General features: G+C 43.9%; 4 protein-coding genes across 4 annotated transcripts; 3 read left to right on the top strand and 1 right to left on the bottom strand.

The window, feature by feature from the left end:
* Positions 1-1475: 1475 nt before the first annotated feature.
* On the top strand, positions 1476-5300 carry V865_000880 (uncharacterized protein; the record flags this gene model as incomplete). Its single annotated transcript, XM_066224708.1, has 9 exons — positions 1476-2452; positions 2543-2778; positions 2846-3211; positions 3270-3452; positions 3520-3874; positions 3933-4181; positions 4249-4363; positions 4415-4458; positions 4520-5300. The coding sequence occupies 9 exons, from the start codon at positions 1476-1478 to the stop codon at positions 5298-5300; spliced, it is 3306 nt and encodes a 1101-aa protein (XP_066080805.1).
* Positions 5301-6644: 1344 nt separating this feature from the next.
* V865_000879 (uncharacterized protein) lies at positions 6645-10125 on the top strand (the record flags this gene model as incomplete). The annotated part of the gene is made up of 7 exons (XM_066224707.1): positions 6645-6739; positions 6810-7008; positions 7085-7793; positions 7902-8986; positions 9056-9881; positions 9966-10025; positions 10094-10125. The coding sequence occupies 7 exons, from the start codon at positions 6645-6647 to the stop codon at positions 10123-10125; spliced, it is 3006 nt and encodes a 1001-aa protein (XP_066080804.1).
* Positions 10126-10582: 457 nt separating this feature from the next.
* Positions 10583-14062, bottom strand: V865_000878 (uncharacterized protein; the record flags this gene model as incomplete). Its single annotated transcript, XM_066224706.1, has 4 exons — positions 10583-11685; positions 11769-13579; positions 13643-13815; positions 13883-14062. 4 exons carry the CDS (start codon positions 14060-14062, stop codon positions 10583-10585), a joined length of 3267 nt encoding a protein of 1088 aa, XP_066080803.1.
* A 956-nt stretch (positions 14063-15018) lies between these two features.
* On the top strand, positions 15019-18040 carry V865_000877 (uncharacterized protein; the record flags this gene model as incomplete). Its single annotated transcript, XM_066224705.1, has 6 exons — positions 15019-15172; positions 15259-16234; positions 16340-16489; positions 16565-16619; positions 16687-17681; positions 17797-18040. 6 exons carry the CDS (start codon positions 15019-15021, stop codon positions 18038-18040), a joined length of 2574 nt encoding a protein of 857 aa, XP_066080802.1.
* Position 18041: the final 1 nt, after the last annotated feature.

The raw sequence follows: 18041 nt of genomic DNA, 5'->3' as shown, positions 1-18041 counted from the left end.
GTTGACGGAGAGGACCCAAAGGAGAAAGAATAAAAAAAAAACGGCTCCATCGGTGGTCTGGCCAGACCGGGAATGATAATTAGTGTCAGATTCCAAATCACAGATCAGATCGACATTCCACCATCTTGCACCTACCTCAAGATTACGATTGCGATTACGATTACGATCATTCTTATCATCATCCATTTCGCACTACCATCCTCACTCTTACTGCTCCTCGATGAAGTCGAGTTAGTGGAGACAAGACGCAAAGGAAAATCAATTGGGAAGCATATACTCCACACTCATAGAACATCGTATCTTCCTACCCCTCAACGTATCGGGAAGGGGTTTCTCGAAAAGGGTCCGAGGCGTTCATCTCGGTCATCTATCCGTCTATCCATCTATCCCCCATCTTGTCGCATTCTGACCACATTAACAACCCATCCTTTGATTTACATTTGCATCAACAATACAACTCAGAAACTTGGTCATTGCAATTTGATCCTCGGCGCCCTGCCATCAAATCCGACATCCGGACGGAGCATCTACGACCCCTTCGGTCTTATTCACTCAATAATCCATACCATCGCACCACTCTATCAGCTGAAAGGGCTGTGGTTGTGACCGTGCATGGATCATAACTTTTAAAAGTGATTTGGACGGACCCATATCCATATCTTTGGGCATCTCGGAGTAAACTCGTCCGATATATTAAAGATTAGAAGTTTCAACATCAAGTATCAGATATCAGACAGATTTTGAGAACCATCCGTCAGGGCATAAAGGTATGTAAATGTATATATAACATGCTCATCTGCTTTGCGTTTACAACGACTACGAAGGGTTCGATGTTGGTGTATGTGTCGGTGACCAGCACAAGCACAAGCACAATCACGAGCTAATCAATATGATCTTGATTTCAAATAGTCTCTTAAATCACCCACCATCAGCATCAGCTTCAGCATCGGCATCAGCGTTCATCAAAAACAAACACGAGGTTTTTATTGGTTTGGATTTTAATTAAACGACCACAATACCGTTCTAGATCAGCTTATATCATACCATCACCGTCCTCACCATCAAACTCAATCAAAGCACAGTCCTCAAAGTGTGCATCATCTATCCTCGTCCGTCCTTCCCATTTACAAATTGGACTTATCAAATTACAAACAGCTCATCGGAGAAGGCAAGGCAGGACAAGACAAGACAAGACACCTAGCAGTTTCGCCCTGACCTGGTGACCTTGGTTCGAATTTAACTCACTAACAAAACGCCAAGGAGGATACCCAGAATTAGGATCTCTAATCTTTGTCTGAAAGGATATCCCATCTTTGTAAAAGGGTGATGAATGACAAGGAAAAGATTTTGTTCATAGTACCGGCCGATCCAGGTAAGTTTGAATCGTTCATATTCTGATATCATCTCAAAATCGTCTTTCCAATCTCATCTCATCATCAATCAACTTCCATCGTATACTCCTCATCGTCTCTACCATGTCCAATTGGTGGGAAGAATTCCTGCTGACTACGGTGACCGATTTGGAAAATGAACAGATGCCCCATTCTTACCCTCATGCCGAGGGCTCAAACTACCCGCAACAGGATAGATCCAACCAACGAGGTAGACCACCACCCATCAATCTCCCTCAAATTCCTTACGGTCATCCATCTCATCCTAATCCTCATGATCACCATGCTCATCATCAACATCATCAGCATTCTAACCAGGTCCAACAGGTACAAGGGTACTACCCACCTCCACCACCTCCCAACATCTTTTATGCTGCCGAGAATCAACCTCCTGGTCCACCCGTCAATATGACATTGAATCAACCTTACGATTCGAGCTTTCAGCCGAAACTCGAGCATGATGGTCCATCCGTACTGATACCTCAACATCAGCTTCCACCCAATTATCTCGATCACCAACAGCAACAGCATCAACAGATGCAACACTCGATTATAGTATCTCCTTACGAGATGCCATTGGGAAGTGGATCATCACATAATCCCAATATGGCTGAATACTTTCCTCCTCTACATACGCCTACAGGTGTTCCGATGGACAGTGGATCCTCTCATAACACAGCCATGCAAGATTATTTCCCTCCCCCTCTTCCTCCCCCATCCCATGATGTCATGTCGAACGTTCCGATCGACCACCACCAAGCTTGGCAATCCACCGTACCTGCTCCACTTCCTACAGCTCAGTCCACCAATCCGAAGAACAATGCCTCAGCTGGACCTTCTGGCAAACCCGAAAAGCCAGGATCGAAGACTACTCGACAGCAGTTTACAGCTTGTGGAGCATGTAGGCATAGGAGGGTCAAATGTGACTTGAAAGATAAGCAGGAAGCAGCGGAGAAAGCAACGATGGAAGATGATGGAGTAGGACCCAGTAGGAGTAAAGGTGCGACTAAACAAAAGAAAGTATCGTGCACCAATTGCATAGAGAGGGGCTTAAATTGCATGTGAGTCCTAGATCACAAGCATCGACCACCCAAATACTGTCTCAACTATTGGAAAAATGTGTTGAATGACTGATTTTCTGTCATGCACAGCGACGAGTTTGCCCCTCTGAAAGCCGCCAAGCAACTTCGACGAGGTAAAAGGATATCAGAGATCGAAATGCTATTCGGTAAAACCGCTGCAAGTGCTGCGGTAGCTCATCAGACGGGCGAACCCACCGCAGATATGTCACTGAGCCCAATAAAATCCAGAGATGGAGGAGGAATCATACCTGACCTGACAAAAGAATTTTTCGATTCTGCGTTCTTCAGACGATTCCAAGTTCAACGTGAGTCAATCTTACGCCCCAATATCTTGTGGCCGGTTTTGACTTTAGTCACCTTGATTCTGTACAGGACCGGTTCTCGATCCTCAGAATTTCATCGGAAGGTATTTGTCCAACCCTATCCCTTCAGCATCCGCCATGGGACCTGAAGGAGCTATCTTATGCCATGTTCTATACGCTTGGGCGGTCTCGTATGGCGTCGATGAATATGGGAAACTCGATGTTCCAGAAGGTGGGGGTGCTCCTTTGGAAGATATCAGTCTACTAGGTCCAGGCGATGCAGAGATGACCAGAGAGAATGATAGGCAGAAGAGAAAGGAGAGAATGAAATTTGTCATTGAGATTATCCTCAAAGAGATCGATGAATATGGGTTGATGAGAAGACCTACCTGGGACGGTGTCAGGGTTTTATTAATGGTTCTACCGTTGACAGATGGTAAGTGAATCAGTACTTCTGGACCTTCCATCCGGCATGTTGACTCAAGTTTTTGTAGGTATCGCATCTCCCGTCGAGAGATTGTCGATGTATGAAGCTGCAATTTCTCAAGTCTTCACTCTCTGTTCATTTGTTGCGATGGGCTACGACGGTCGACCCAGTGGTGCCGCCGGGGTGAATGGCGGGTCCGATGATTTAGATGGACAGGATCTGGTGCGGGTCAGAGTCAGGATCTATTGGTGTGAGTCACGCTTCATCCTCTATTCCACCCAACGTTTAGGTATGAAGCTGAGTTTGTTGTTTCACAGACGCATTCGTACATGAAGGTATCACCACCGGTCTGAAAGGTGGTCGACTACATCTGGACGATGAAGACCTAGAAACTATGCAAGATTCCATCGACCATAGATCTCTTGTTCGGGATTCAGCAGCGTTCAGGTTATCAAGTAGATTCGCTACCGCTCCCATCAATCTGGCTCTTGCCTGTCGGAAGATCAACAAAGCTTTAACTGGACCTGCAGCCAAAAGACGTACTGCCGTTAACGGTGATCTCGTCAAGCAAGCTTGGGAAGCCTTAGAAAGATGTTGGGAAGATTTCGACCAACTGAAATATGAGGCGTCAGCTTCCGGACCTTCGTTCGCTCAGGGAGATGAGGTGATTCGGTAGGTCACCCGATTCTTCCATATGATTGGCAAAGCTGACGCGTTGTGATGATGATAGCTTTGCAGATGGATGGAAGATCTTCCTGTTCGAAGCTCAAAATGTTATTCGAACGAATCTCGAAGACCGAATATCAAAACTTGCCCAAGCTCAGACTACAGCTTTCATCACTGAATCTAATCCATCTACGCCCGAAGCCATGCACAATGACCTGCTCAACGCCCAACATCTACTCGACATATCCAAAAGTAAATGCGATGTGCAAACTAGGCAGATAATGGAAATTGTGCGAAGATATGTTGGGACTAGGTAAATTCTATCTCCCTTTATGATGTGTGGTTATGCCCTTTCGCTGACTTGTCCGTCTTCAACCCAGATTTTTTGAATGGGATGCCAGTCTTGTAAGGGATGGAACGTACTATACCGCCATGTTGTTGGCTAGGGCCGGAGGATCCGACGAGGATATTCAGATCTGTATCAGAGCTCTGAACGTAAGTACCCTTATGCTGCAGGCGGAATGGCTTGGTTGACGATAAATCCAGGAACTAAGATGGGCTCATGCCAAAGCGTGGGAACGATCAATTGAGTAAGTAAACTCATCCTGTTGAACATGGTTAGAATGATCTGACAGATTGTTGGGCTTTCAGTCTTCGAAAAGAATGGCAAGAACGACCTTCACCAGCATCCAGTCAAGCTCAATCGGATGGCACCTGGGAAGCCGTGTTATCCGATCTTGCTAAATTGACAAATGATAGTCAGAATACCACCCAGCCTAGTTTGCCTTCAGATGCGCAATCGAGGTCTACCACAAGCTCACACTCTGCACATCATCATCATCATCAGCAGCAGCAGCATTATCAACAGCAACAACATCAGCATATTCATCATCAACACCATTACCACAATCATAACCATAGTCATCACAATCGAATATCATCACATAATAGCGAACCTACCCTATCGACAACCTCGCCACCCTATACTTCCCCACCTATCGTTTCTCCTACCTTTGACACATCCGGTATGTCATTGATGAGAGGATATATCCCTGCGTCTGATGACCAACGCAACGCATACTCTTCATCGGGCGCGGGAGGATTGATGGAACCGGTAGATGAAAGTGTGACTTACGATAATTGGATAAACTCGAATCAAAGCGATGGAGGTCAATCGACATCAACGAATTCAAGGATATATAACCCCCAACCTCAGCAGCAGAAATATCAGATGTTCACTACTCCTACTACGGATAATAATAGTAATATGATGCCTAATCATCTTGGTCCACCACCTTTGAACTCCAATCAGATGAATCTACAAGATGGGAATTATCCGATACCGAATCCGAATGAACAAGGGCAAGGTCAAGGTCAATATATGATGAAAGAAGATGGTACCCACGTCTTTGTTCCATACAAATTTATGTGATTTACTGTAACCGGTCACTCTGGTCATTTATCGAATATCATGGACGATTTCAAGAGCACGAATGAGAGATGTAAAGGGATGGAATGCTTTCTTGGGGTATCGAGGAGTTATAATTGAACTTTTGGGTACTCATCAACAACAATATTGGTGGAGTGGGAAGGACACTCTGGTGGTTTGAGAGAAATCATTTGATCGTATCAGGTCATGTGCATAAAATCGACCATGGACAATCTCGAATCGTCATTTGATACATACACACAGAAAGTGATAAAGCGAGAAAGGACAGTGAATCATTGGGTTTTGGAGAAAGAGCAAGGTACATAAATCAGTAGAGTTTCATATTGACGAACTTAGCATGAAAGAATGAAAGAAGATGTGTTTGGTTTACACGTCCACACTCGCTCATATAGACACACGATGTCATAGAAAAGAGTTGGCAAAGAATCATCTTATCTCAGCGGGACATGTGATAATTTACGATATCCTGGGGCAGGAATGATATGAACGTTGATGATCAATTAGAATCAATCGAGTGAGTGTGATTGACAGATCGCCGTCATGTAGATCCGACGAAGATCTGATCTGATCACAATCACAATCACGCGTCCACTTCATGTCACTGTCAGCACTTGGGGATCAGTTTACTTCCGACCTCTTCTTCGTGCTTCCAGTACCTGCACGTAAGCAGATGATCATTCCACTAATCGACTCATGTGCATGTACCGGTGATATTATTGTACTGTACCTACAACGCGTCAAACGCTTCATTCGATCTCGTCACTGCTTCCCACATGGGGTTCGGTCCGACCCATAGAATGGGTAATGTCTCATCCTGTTTTCCATGTTCAGGGTAAAAACTTCAGAAACAGAAGCCAGTCCGAGTCCTCCGGCAAAATGTCAACTCAGAATCATGTCAACAAACTTTTACACCGCGATCCTCCTCCTCGTCCTTCCTCGTACATTCCTCGATCACCTCGCGATCATCGGTTTTGTGTTGTTGACATCAGTCGCCTGTCATCAGAGCATCTGTCATCAGAGCTAATGAGAGGGTAGCGTAGATCATTCTATTCCTTCATTTAGCCTTTTGATCTCTCTTTCACTCTTTCTTTGGTATAGCTCACCATCAACCCAATCATCTGCGCTCTCTATTTCGGGTATTTGATTGACGTCTGATCGACATTACCTCTCAACCTCGGTACTTTGAGGCATCCCAACCCTCACACGCTCTTTAGCAAGACATACGATCTTTCCAGTAATAACATTCAATTTTCCAATTTACTCCTATAACCCCCCGCTTTACGTTTCAAAATTATCTCCTCGACAGCGAAATAATCAATCTAAACAATGAAATCATCGATTCTCTTATCCCTTACCCTCGCTCTGGTTGGGGTGAACGTAGATGCGTTCAGCTTGGCCGATGTGAAGAAGACTACATCTGGGTGAGTCAACGAAGATCCTACCATAGACACGTACCCCGCTGATATTATGTATCTGTTACTTCCTATATAGATCCATCGTTCCAGGTCGATATATCGTCGAATTCGACTCCAATGCCCATCTGACTTCCTCAGGAATGAAAAGAGAGGCTAAATCACCTCATGAGGCGATTTACGGTCAATTGAAAGAACGAAATACAGCTTATACGGTCCACCAGGAATATTCCAATGATCTCTTCCTCGGTGCCAGTATTACCTTGGATACGGATTCGGTATGTCTCCCTTCATTCATCATGATGGCAAGGACACTTTATTAACAGAATTTGCTTTGCATATTCCGTTGTATAGGACTTGGCCAACCTTTTATCGTTAGAAGGTATAATCGATTTCAGACAAGTTCACTTACTCAACTTACCTGCTCAACCCGTTACTGCCCAATCGTATCAATGGTCTGTTGCTACCGGACTCAGAAACTCTTCTGCTCAAGCATACTCTTCTTCTTCTACCTCTACATCCGCCAAGGTAACTACTACAACCTCTTGTACGGGTAAAGGACGTAATCAGAAATGTACCACCTCAACCGTCACTTCCACTCCATCCGCTACTTCTTCTTCTTCGTCTACATCCAACAAAGGGTTCTCAGTCTTATCTCAGATCGGAGCTGAATCAGTCCATGCGTCAGGAAACAAAGGTAAAGGTGTCAAAGTGGCCATCATCGATAGTGGAGTAGATTACACTCGTGAACCCCTAGGAGGATGTTATGGTTCAGGATGTAAGATTGTTGGAGGATACGATTTCGTTGGTGATTCATTTGATGGTTCCAATGACCCTGTACCAGACAATGATCCTTTCGATAACTGTTATTCCCATGGAACTATTACTGCTGGTCTCATCGGTGCCAATGCCAACCAGTATGGTGTGACCGGTGTAGCGCCCGAAGCGTCCTTGTACCAGTACAGAGTATTTGGATGTAATGGTGCAACGACGGATGATATTGTTTTACAAGCTATGCAGAAAGCTTACGATGATGGGGTGGATGTGATCAATCTTAGTGTTGGTGAGTTGAAGTTTTCCATTCTCATATGGGTCTATTCCTTGAGATACCCATTTATTCTTTACTTTCCTTTTGACAAAGGAATACAGTGCTGATATGAAATCCTCCTAGGTGAAACCTCCGGATGGACCGAAAGCATGTTATCAGTCTTTGCCAGTCGACTGAGCGCTGCCGGTGTCGTGCTTGCCATTTCAGCAGGTAATCAAGGTCAAGTCGGTGCTTTCTACTCTTATTCCCCTGGAGCCGGTTTGGGAGTCATCAACGTCGGTTCAAGTGACAATGCCTTTTACCCATCACAACTTGCCACGGTATCCACTGGCTACGGTCCAATCCCATACTACAATTACAAGACTTACACTGCCGGTACATACCCCTTATACGCATTCACCACCGACTCATCCGTCGCCGACGATGGATGTACGATTCCTGACGGTACGCCCAACTTGAGCGGTTACGTCACATTAGTCAGAAGAGGTGGTTGTTCTTTAGAACAAAAAGCTCAGAACATCTATTATCAAGGTGGACGACAAATGTTCCTTATCAACACTGCCAATACTGTTCCTCTCTATCAGAATTTCCCATTGGATTTCGGAATGATCAGTTTAGAAGATGGTAATTACCTCTTATCACAGATCACCAACCACACCTCGACGAATACTACCGTTACATTCAGTTTCAACCCTTACCAATCACCCAACACATTCACTGGAAATATCACTTCGTATTTCAGTGAGATTGGACCTACCAACGATTTGTTCTTGGCCCCATCTATCGTAGCTCCTGGAACCAACATGGTCGTGATCTTACCTGCGACCATGTCCAATTGGTCCATTGTCGAAGGTACTTCGTACTCTACTCCATTAGTAGCAGGATCATCAGCATTGTACATCGCTTCTAAAGGGAATACCAACGTTTCCCCAGATAAGGTGAAAAACGCTTTACAATCTACTGCCGATTCACTCAAAACCTCCGTAACGGACAGTACAATCGCCAATGTCGCTGTGCAAGGTGCAGGTAAACTCAATATCGCCCAGGCTATCAGTCCCAATGTGGTTGTATCCCCTTCGGAGATCTTGTTGAACGATACAAACTATTTCGCGGGTACTCAGTACTTGACTTTGACCAATCCCTCGAACAAGATTGTAAAGTATAAATTGTCAAACGTACCTGCTGGTACCGCTTTGGCTTACAGATCAGTGAGTGGTATCTGTCCTCAACCAGCACAGACGAGGTAGTACAATGCTAATAGGTCTTGTTTTCAAAAGGGCATGAACCAATCCAACGATCAACCCGTTCCTCAAGTCTCATCCCAAGCCACAGTCAAATTCTCTCAATCATCCGTCACTCTACTTCCCAAAACCACCTGGGTGGTGATCATGCAATTTACAGCACCAACTGGACTCGATGCCAAGCAGTTCCCAATTTACTCTGGGTTCATCCAAGTATCAAGTGATAATTCCGATAACAACGCTCAAGTACCTTATCTGGGTGTAGCAGCGAAAATGAGAGATATGCCCGTATTGGATCCCACAGCCGATTACCTAGGTATCAACTCGCCCACAATCTTAGATGAGAGCGGTTCAGTCCAATCTTCAACTGGACATTCGTATACTTTCCAAAATGATTCGTACCCCACTGTTATATATAGATTGGTCGGTGGTACACCTTTATTGTTGATTGATCTGGTTGGTGCCAATTCAAGTTTGGGTTTCACACCAAATTACAATTCAAAGAGATCAAACTCTCCTGTTCAACCGGAGATCTACAAGAGATTGGTAGAGGAGAGAAAGATCAACTCGATTTCATCATCTTTACAATCCGAAATCGCCAGTTGGAAATCGACCAAGACCCAATCGCTCATCTCGCTATATTGTCAATTAACGAATTTCCAAGGTAAAGGATGTTCATCATACCAATCTGGAAAATCCAATACATTCGCCAAAGTACCTATTTTAGGCAACTTGTTTGAAACAGATTATATCCCAAGATCGACTGATAATGTTGATGGGGAAGGAAATGATTATTCTACGTTTGCGTTGGAACAGGCTCAGTTCGCTAATGGGACAAGTATACCTAATGGGACTTATAAGTGTGAGTTGTCTATACGAAATCTACTTGAATAACACATATGGTTTGTATAAAGGAATATAAGCTGATTTGTTTTGTTTTGTGTAGTTTTGATGAGAGCTTTACATATCACTGGTGATAGAACGAAAGGATCAGATTATGAAGCTTGTAAGTATTTCATCTCGATTCTTGTAGGACGCTGCTTGACTGATATATGATCGTTGCTTCTTTGATAGGGTTATCGGCACCATTCACCATCGCTCAATAACCGATGAATTTCCATTAAGATCCTCACATCTCTCCCACTTATCTTATTGTGTTCTTCGTATTTATCAATATAAAAAATTAACGGATGGACTTTTTTACCTCATAATCTCCTTTTACTCTTCTGTGCTTTGCTTTGCTTTCTTTGAGATTTTTCAGTTTTCGGTTTTTCGGTTTTCGGTTTGACTTATCCCTGCCCCGTGTTCGATATCTTGATACTTATCGAACAAAACATAAATCATCGTAATAGTATATATCAGCAGCATCGATAATCACATTACATGCAAAATCAATCAAGTGAACATGAACATCAATTCAGGATTAATGCCCGTCTTGTATCTCCCATATCTCCCATATCAAGATTCATTCACATGCTTGGTTTTACATATACAAAGAAATCAGTACAATATATTTTTGGACAAGTCATATCCATCCATTTTACTTTTCTACATCGTCTTCAATCAGATCACTCTGATATCATTTGATAACTCATCGATAATTACCGATTTATCTATCCCAAATCCTATCCCATCGGACTGTCTAATTAGTACAAAAGGTAAAGATATATTTGATCCCGATTTATCTATAACTGCACCATCGGATTGAGACTGGGGTGCAAAATGCAATTTGATAGTATTGTTCTCCCCAAAGTTATCATGACCATTACTGATTGTCCTTTGCTTCTGCTCTTGGAGCGCACCATACGATTCAGATTGAGTATGGGTATGTTCTCGTGTCCCTTCAGATAGAGAAGGATCAATGATCATCCCATTTCCTTCATTGGTACCCTGGACATGATGTGAATCTGACGAAGTCGAAGAAGAGACGAAAGGACCTAGGTCATTGAGCGTACTGGTCATTTCTAATGCAGTAGCGATAGATAGATCATCAAGTTTATCAGCAGGATGAGATTGATCTTCAGGATTGAACCATGTCGTAGTATCCAATTTAGATTCATTTGTGAAAAATCCAGAGTCGGGTAAATCGGCATCTTTCGACTCATCTTCAGGTCTTCCATCTTGAACTTGGGTCTGACTGTGTATCTGGTCCTGATCATCTTCCACAGTAGTCAATCCACCTTGAACTGTTGGTTCTATCCCCTCAACACCCTCCTGATTCTTCCTACATTCATCCTCATCTACCTCCTTGATTCCTGCCAAGAGATCTTTCACAACTCTTCTGATTTCCTCAATATCAGGTAAATACACTCGGACAATCACATGTTTCTTATCCGCAGGGAAGGACGAAACCACTTTCTCTCCGTCATCTATACTCTCTTCGGTGGGTTGATAAGGTATAGCAGCGGTAGGTGTGTTCTTGTGAGAGGTGGATCTCCAACAGGTCACGAACAGTGGTCCGATGGGTCCCAAATATACTTCCAATGGTTCGTCTACTCTGGACGAAGCAGCGGAAGAAGGGAAATGGAACTGAGATAATGTTAAGTCGAGTGTGTTGTATTGAGGATCAAATGTCGGTGAGACCAATATTTCAGGTAATGGGTTGATTGATTTGAGAGTCTCGGTAGATGCAGAAACGGTCTGATGAATGCTCTGAGATGAACATGCTATGATAATTGAACCAATCAACACCTGGTCTCCCCTTGACCTCTCAGCAGTTCGAGAAGGATTGAGGATCATGATCACTCACCAACACCACCTATAATCCATGACATCCAATCTTCTACTTTCTCTACCCTCACCGTCACTCCATCATCTGACTCTGGAGGGATATCATTCGTCTTAGCTTGAACCCATGACAGAACAGTTTGTGATCCTCCATCTTCATCTTCCGCCAGTACTGCAGCAGCCAATGCATTCCTTTTCGTCTTTTTCTTCTTCTTCGGCGGCTCTCCTCCTTCTTCCACCTCCCGTTCCGGTAATGATTGCGGTCCCAGACCATCCAAAGTATCTGGAATGTTACTACTATCATCTTTCGTAGATGATATCGACACTGGTAATGGTCGTTTCTTATCTCTGTTTAAAATAGGTCTCGCACGTCCCGATCGTCCATCTAACAATTCCCCTCCACCAAGCCTCGCACCAGGTGCCGAAAGGTAATACCTCTGCCCATCCTCATTTAAACAATCAGATCCGTCCGTGTTTAGCCTTATCAAACCGATCCTTTGTAATTCGCTGATTGGATGCCCATCCGATTCGCCATTCAATTTATGTTCACCACTTTCGACTTTCACTATTCTAACTGAATCACTCTTTATACCACTTTGAAGATCTACTAATCTGACTATCGACCCATACGTTAGGATATCCTCATTACCAACATCTGCCTCTACTTCAATACGAGGTTCGGGATGATTTCGGATTTTAGATTTCTTCTCTACTGGCGGAGGAAAAGCTCGTTTGATAATCTCGAATCTGAATGGTGTCCATTTCCCAGTTTTCGAAGTTAACCTGCCTTCACCCTCACTTTCTGCACATTCCAATTTCATATATTTAGTTCGGACCGTCTGAGCATGAATTCTAGTCCATAATGCGAAAGATGAATTGATAGAGAAACAACTGGTCATTGAACGGGCCTTTGCGGTTTTCTGGGATGGTTTAGAAACCAACTTGAGTGATGTGGAAAGGAATGTAAGGTAAGGCGCTGACACTGGTTTGATGATATGCCGAGCATCTCCGTTCGAAGGATCCCTCCCGGACGAAGTTTGATTGCTGTCTTCAAGGACTGTTTGCACTGCAGGTGAATTGATTGATGTGTTATTTTGCGGTGTAGGTAAATGTTCCGCCGAAGTCTGTTCAGCAGTTTCATCGTTGGCGTCTCTGACAGCTTCCGCCAGAGGTTGTAGCACTTCTATGGAAGAGGGTTCCAATACCTCTGAGAGTGAAGTAGTATGATCTATTTGAATGTCATGGAATGGTCCTGATCCTTGTTCATCCTGTTGACGCTGTTCTTGTTGTTCTCGAAGACCGTGCTGTCGTACCTCTTCTGCACCATTATCTTCAGCTCCAAGACCTGCTCCAGGCGGTTGAACCTCTTGTATGGTTGAGATAGTAGAGGGTTCAGGTCCAATGTCCACTTTCAGTTCCAGACGAAATTCCTTATTCTTTCCAACCTCTTCACCGATCCACAATCCAGGAAAATTCAATCCATCTCCTAATAACAATTCCCTATCTTTCCCTTCTACATTAGTTCGTGATCTAGGTAGAGTAGCCCCAAATCCTGCATTACGAGCTGCATAGATCAATTTGCGTTGATGACTTGATTTATCGCCTTTCTTATTTCTCGTCTTGATTGTGCTTTCGTTATGGCCTTCCATATGGACGTCGGCTACATCAGGTGTACCAGAGAGGCTCAGCAGAGGTTCAGATGAAGATGGAGCGATGATATGGGTCTGACTACTTGATATAGTTGCTGAAGCGGAGGTCGTTGAGAGAGTGACGGAAGCGATAGATGGGAGGATTGTACCGGATATACATAATTTGGGAGGAGGTGCAAGTATCCTGCATTATTGAAACGGCATGAGATTGTACCATAAGACACGGTACAGGAAAGGAGAAGCTCACCTCCTCTCTTTGCCGTAACTCTTCTGACCCGCTGTAGGATGCCATATCTCGATCGTAGTGGCGTTATTACCTTTCTGGTGTATGATCTGTTCAGAGAGGACTTTGGATATCTCCTTTTGACGCGGAGTGGGTGAGTCATTCCGGCGGGCTCGCCTGGCAGACTTATTGGTAGTCTGTATATCCTTCATCAGCTGATAAGGCCACCATCCAGGAGGACGCATGACCAGCTGTGAGACTCACTTGTACTGCGCTGGCGCTGGCCAGAGTTCCATTCAGCGTCTGATCGACATTGGAGTCTTGTGATTGTTCCCTGGCTGCAGGTATGTCGGTAGGATGGACATAGTCTGTTGATCCTGCTATGGCGTTGATGAGCAGGTCGAAGGGAGTGGCAGAGGGTCCATCTCCTTCTTCCTGTGACATGGTTGTTTTCGATTGCTTTGAGTGGACCTGTAAAGTGGAGAAGAGAGAGATGGGATGGATCAATATTCCCACGGTGAAGAAAAAAATGGGTGTTTATTGGGTGATTTCCCACGAATGAAGGAGAAGTGGTCATGCGAGAAACTGATGACGTGGAATATTCGTTTCATTTGTCCATAGACAGGCATATGTAGTCAAATTTTCTATACGATGTAACAACCCAGTCAGTCCATGCTCGATTATACAAGTATCGGTCTGTCAAGCACATAGACACAAGGCGACAGGGCAGTTGTAACGTATGCATGACATGCAGAATCTGAGAGATGTACAATCATAGTTATACGAGATGAGATACATACGGTGGTGAGATATCAACAAGCGGGTAAGGGAGTTGGAGAGGACTGGAATCCCTCAGTAAACTGTCAAACAGGCCAGTACTCGACAATGACCAGCACATTTGCTTTTTAGGGCAAAGCGACTAGGGTCTCTGAGCTTGACTCTATAGTTGTTGGCAATTCTCATCATAGGGGAAAAGAGTAGAGGGCGTCAAGGAGGAGAAGGGGATCAAGCGTATAAGAAGGAAAGAGGAGAAACCTATTTGCAAATTCCAAATGAGCTTCTCCTCAATGCACCTTATAATCTTGACCCGCCGAGGGGGAGGAAGATTATCGCATCGTCCGCTTGACGATACGATACGATACGATTGTTTACAAGGAGAAGAAGGAGAAGGAGAAGAGAAAGAAGCACAACTTCGACTTGACACGCGAATTTGTCTACTACTGAGTGATGGAAGTGGGATGTCATGGAGCATTTAGTCCACGTCATGGTTTTGTTATCATTCTCCTTGTTCCACCTCCACCTTTGACCACCCTGTTATTATGATTTTTCAGAAATTTCAGACTGCACCAGTTCATCGATGATAATACTATTTCATCATACTAAGCAGTACAGCAATCACCATGTCAGACCCACGATTCGCCCGATTGAAGACAGATCCTCGATTCAGACGTCCCAAGCAGAAAAACCTCAAAGTCGAGATTGACGAGAGATTCAAGGATGTATTGGAATCTGAAGAATTCGGTGGGAAGGGTAAAGGTAAAGGTAAAGCTTCAAGTGAGTTCCTCTCCACTTCCTTATCATCCAGCTCTCGGTCGTGGGTCAATATAGATACTGATGTGGATTATCATCTCTGGTCATAGGTCGAGTAGATAAGCGAGGTAGACCATTGGCCAGCTCTCACCATCAAGATCAACTAAAACGTTTCTATCGATTGCGTTCACCTGAGCAAGGCGAAGAGGAACAGGATGCGCAGAGCGGATTCGTAGATTACGCTCGAGGTGAAGGTGCATTGGAATCATCTGGATCGGAAGATGAAAGTGAGGGCTCAGAGGATGATATTGAAGAAGAAGAACTGGAAGTTGGCGGGAAAAGGAAATCAAAGTTACCTGGATATGTCTCACAATCCGAGTCGGAATTCGAATCATCCTCTGAAGATGAGGATCATCTGAATGTCGATTTATCAGAAGATGAAGAACCCGCTTCAGCATTCCCACGTGAGGACGACCAAGATCAAGATGAAGAAGAGGAGGAAGAAGAGTTCGTACCGCCTACTAAGAGGATAGCAGCAGTCAATTTAGATTGGGATAACCTCCAAGCACGAGATCTGTTCTCAGTGTTCAACTCTTTCCTTAAGAATGCTGGTGCGAGTAGTACTGGTAGTAGTAGTAAAGATGTTGAATTGGGCAAATTGTTAAGTGTCAAGATATATCCTAGTGAATTCGGTAAACAGCGCATGGAGAAAGAAGAGCAGGAAGGTCCAGGTGGTGGTATATTCGTTAGCAAGCATAAGGATAGTAAGAAGAAGAATAAAGGTCCCAAGGAGGCTATAGTGCCGAGGAAAAGAGCAGAAGAAAGCGAGGAGGAGAGTGAAGGAGAAGAAAATGACGAGGAGGAAAGTGAATTTGAATTTGATGAAGATGAAGATGAAGATGAAGAGCCGAGCGAGGCGGAAGGTGAAAAAGACGATGACGATGAGGATGCTCAACCTAAACGATCGAATGATCGACCCCGAGAAGAGATCGATGGTCTGGAGATCATATCGGATGTAGAGTCAGATGCTGGATCAGAGGATATCGACATGGATCAACTCCGACAGTATCAACTGGAAAGGTTAAGGTGAGTCTTGTTCCCCAAACCTTGTTGGATCATATCCGAACAATCAGTCGTCCATGGAGAGATTGAGCTGATCATCCATCTTTGTATCTTGATTCGGTTTTATAGATACTTTTACGCCATCGCTACCTTCTCCACCGTCGCTGCTGCAGAACACGTCATGAATGAATGTAATGGTACTGAATTTGAACGTACAGCGAATATCATGGATCTCAGTTATGTCCCCGAGGAGATGGATTTTGCAGATGATGAGATTAGGTGAGTTCTGAACTAGAATATCATATCTGTATCGCGTATTAAACTTCAGCTGATTACGAACTGTCACGACAACAGAGATGAGGCGAATAAAGAAGCTAAAGGATACAAGGGGAATGATTTCGTTACGGATGTGAGTCTAGCTGAATGGACCGCAGAGAGGGTACGTTCATTTTAGCTGACATTCAAATCATTTCTAGGCACTACGTCATTCCAAAGTGAAATTAACATGGGATCAAGATGATCCCAATCGAGTCAAGATGACTAGACGAACATTAACTAGAGAAGAGATCGAAGAACAGGACTTCAACAATCTTGTCGCCGGATCAGGTAGTGAAGCGTCACTCTCATCTGAAGTTGAAGATGAGGATGGTCAAGAATTAGAAGGAGCAAAGGCGACAAAGAAGGGGAAAGGGAAAGACAAGAAGAGTAAAAAAGAACGTACGGAGAAATTACGAAATTTGTTATTGGCGGGTAACGATGAAGATGGCGATATATGGGGTAAAGCCGGAACTTCATTCGCAGATATGATTGAAGAACCCAAAAACAAAGGCAAGAAGAAGGAAAGCGAAATGGAAATCACGTTCAAACCTGCCTTGAGTACTGGTTTGGGAGGAAAAGAAGTGGACGAAGAGAATATGACCACGTTGGAGAGATATCAGATGAGAATGAAAGAGAAGAAAAATAGGAAGAAGGAGAAGATGGAATTGAAAAGAGCTACTAAAGCGCTTAACAATGATGAGGATGATGATTCCGAGAAAGGGGAAGGGAAGGGACAGGGACAAGACGATTTCTTCGGAAGTGATAGTGGTGATGAGGATGAGGAGGATGACCAAGATGTTGAGAGTGAATTTGAGAAACCTAAATCGAACAGTAAAGGAAAGTTCACAATCAACGGGAAAGATAAATCTCATCATAAATCTAAATCGACTGATGATGACGAGGAAGAAGAAGATGTTTCAGCATTGGTTGGCACTTCCTCTAAACCAGATACGAACTTCTCCATGAAAGATATCATAAAATCCGAGAAAGATTCCAAAAAAAGACGTCGAAGAAGAGGTACCAAAAAAGCAGAGCAAGCTGGGGAAGAAGAGAAGGAATTGGGACCTGAAGGATGGAAGATCAACGTTTCTGATCCTAGATTTAAAGCGATTCACGAAGATTCTGAATTCGCTATTGATCCAAGTAATCCACAGTGAGTGAAAATCTTTTGTATACGTGTATTTGGAAAACCCAAATTCAACCGACGCCTCCTTCTCCTTTTTCATGGTATGGATGATGATGCTAATTATCCATTCATTTCTCTTCAGCTACACCAAAACCAAAGCGATGCAAGACCTCTTATCGCACCGAAGCAAGATACGTCAAAATAAGAAGTACAGCGAGAATGATGAAGGTAGATCTTCAGCTTCGGGAGTTAAGAGGACTTTACCTGGAGAGAGTAATGAGGATAATGGTGGGAACGAGAAGGATCTGTCGCAGTTGGTTAAGAGCGTTAAGAGGCAGATGGAAAGAGAGGGGAATAACAAGAAGAGAAGAAGACATAGAAAGTAAA

Source organism: Kwoniella europaea, chromosome 1 (genome assembly GCF_036810445.1).
Source record: "Kwoniella europaea PYCC6329 chromosome 1, complete sequence".
Taxonomy (NCBI): domain Eukaryota; kingdom Fungi; phylum Basidiomycota; class Tremellomycetes; order Tremellales; family Cryptococcaceae; genus Kwoniella; species Kwoniella europaea.
This window is presented reverse-complemented; position numbering and strand designations above follow the sequence as displayed.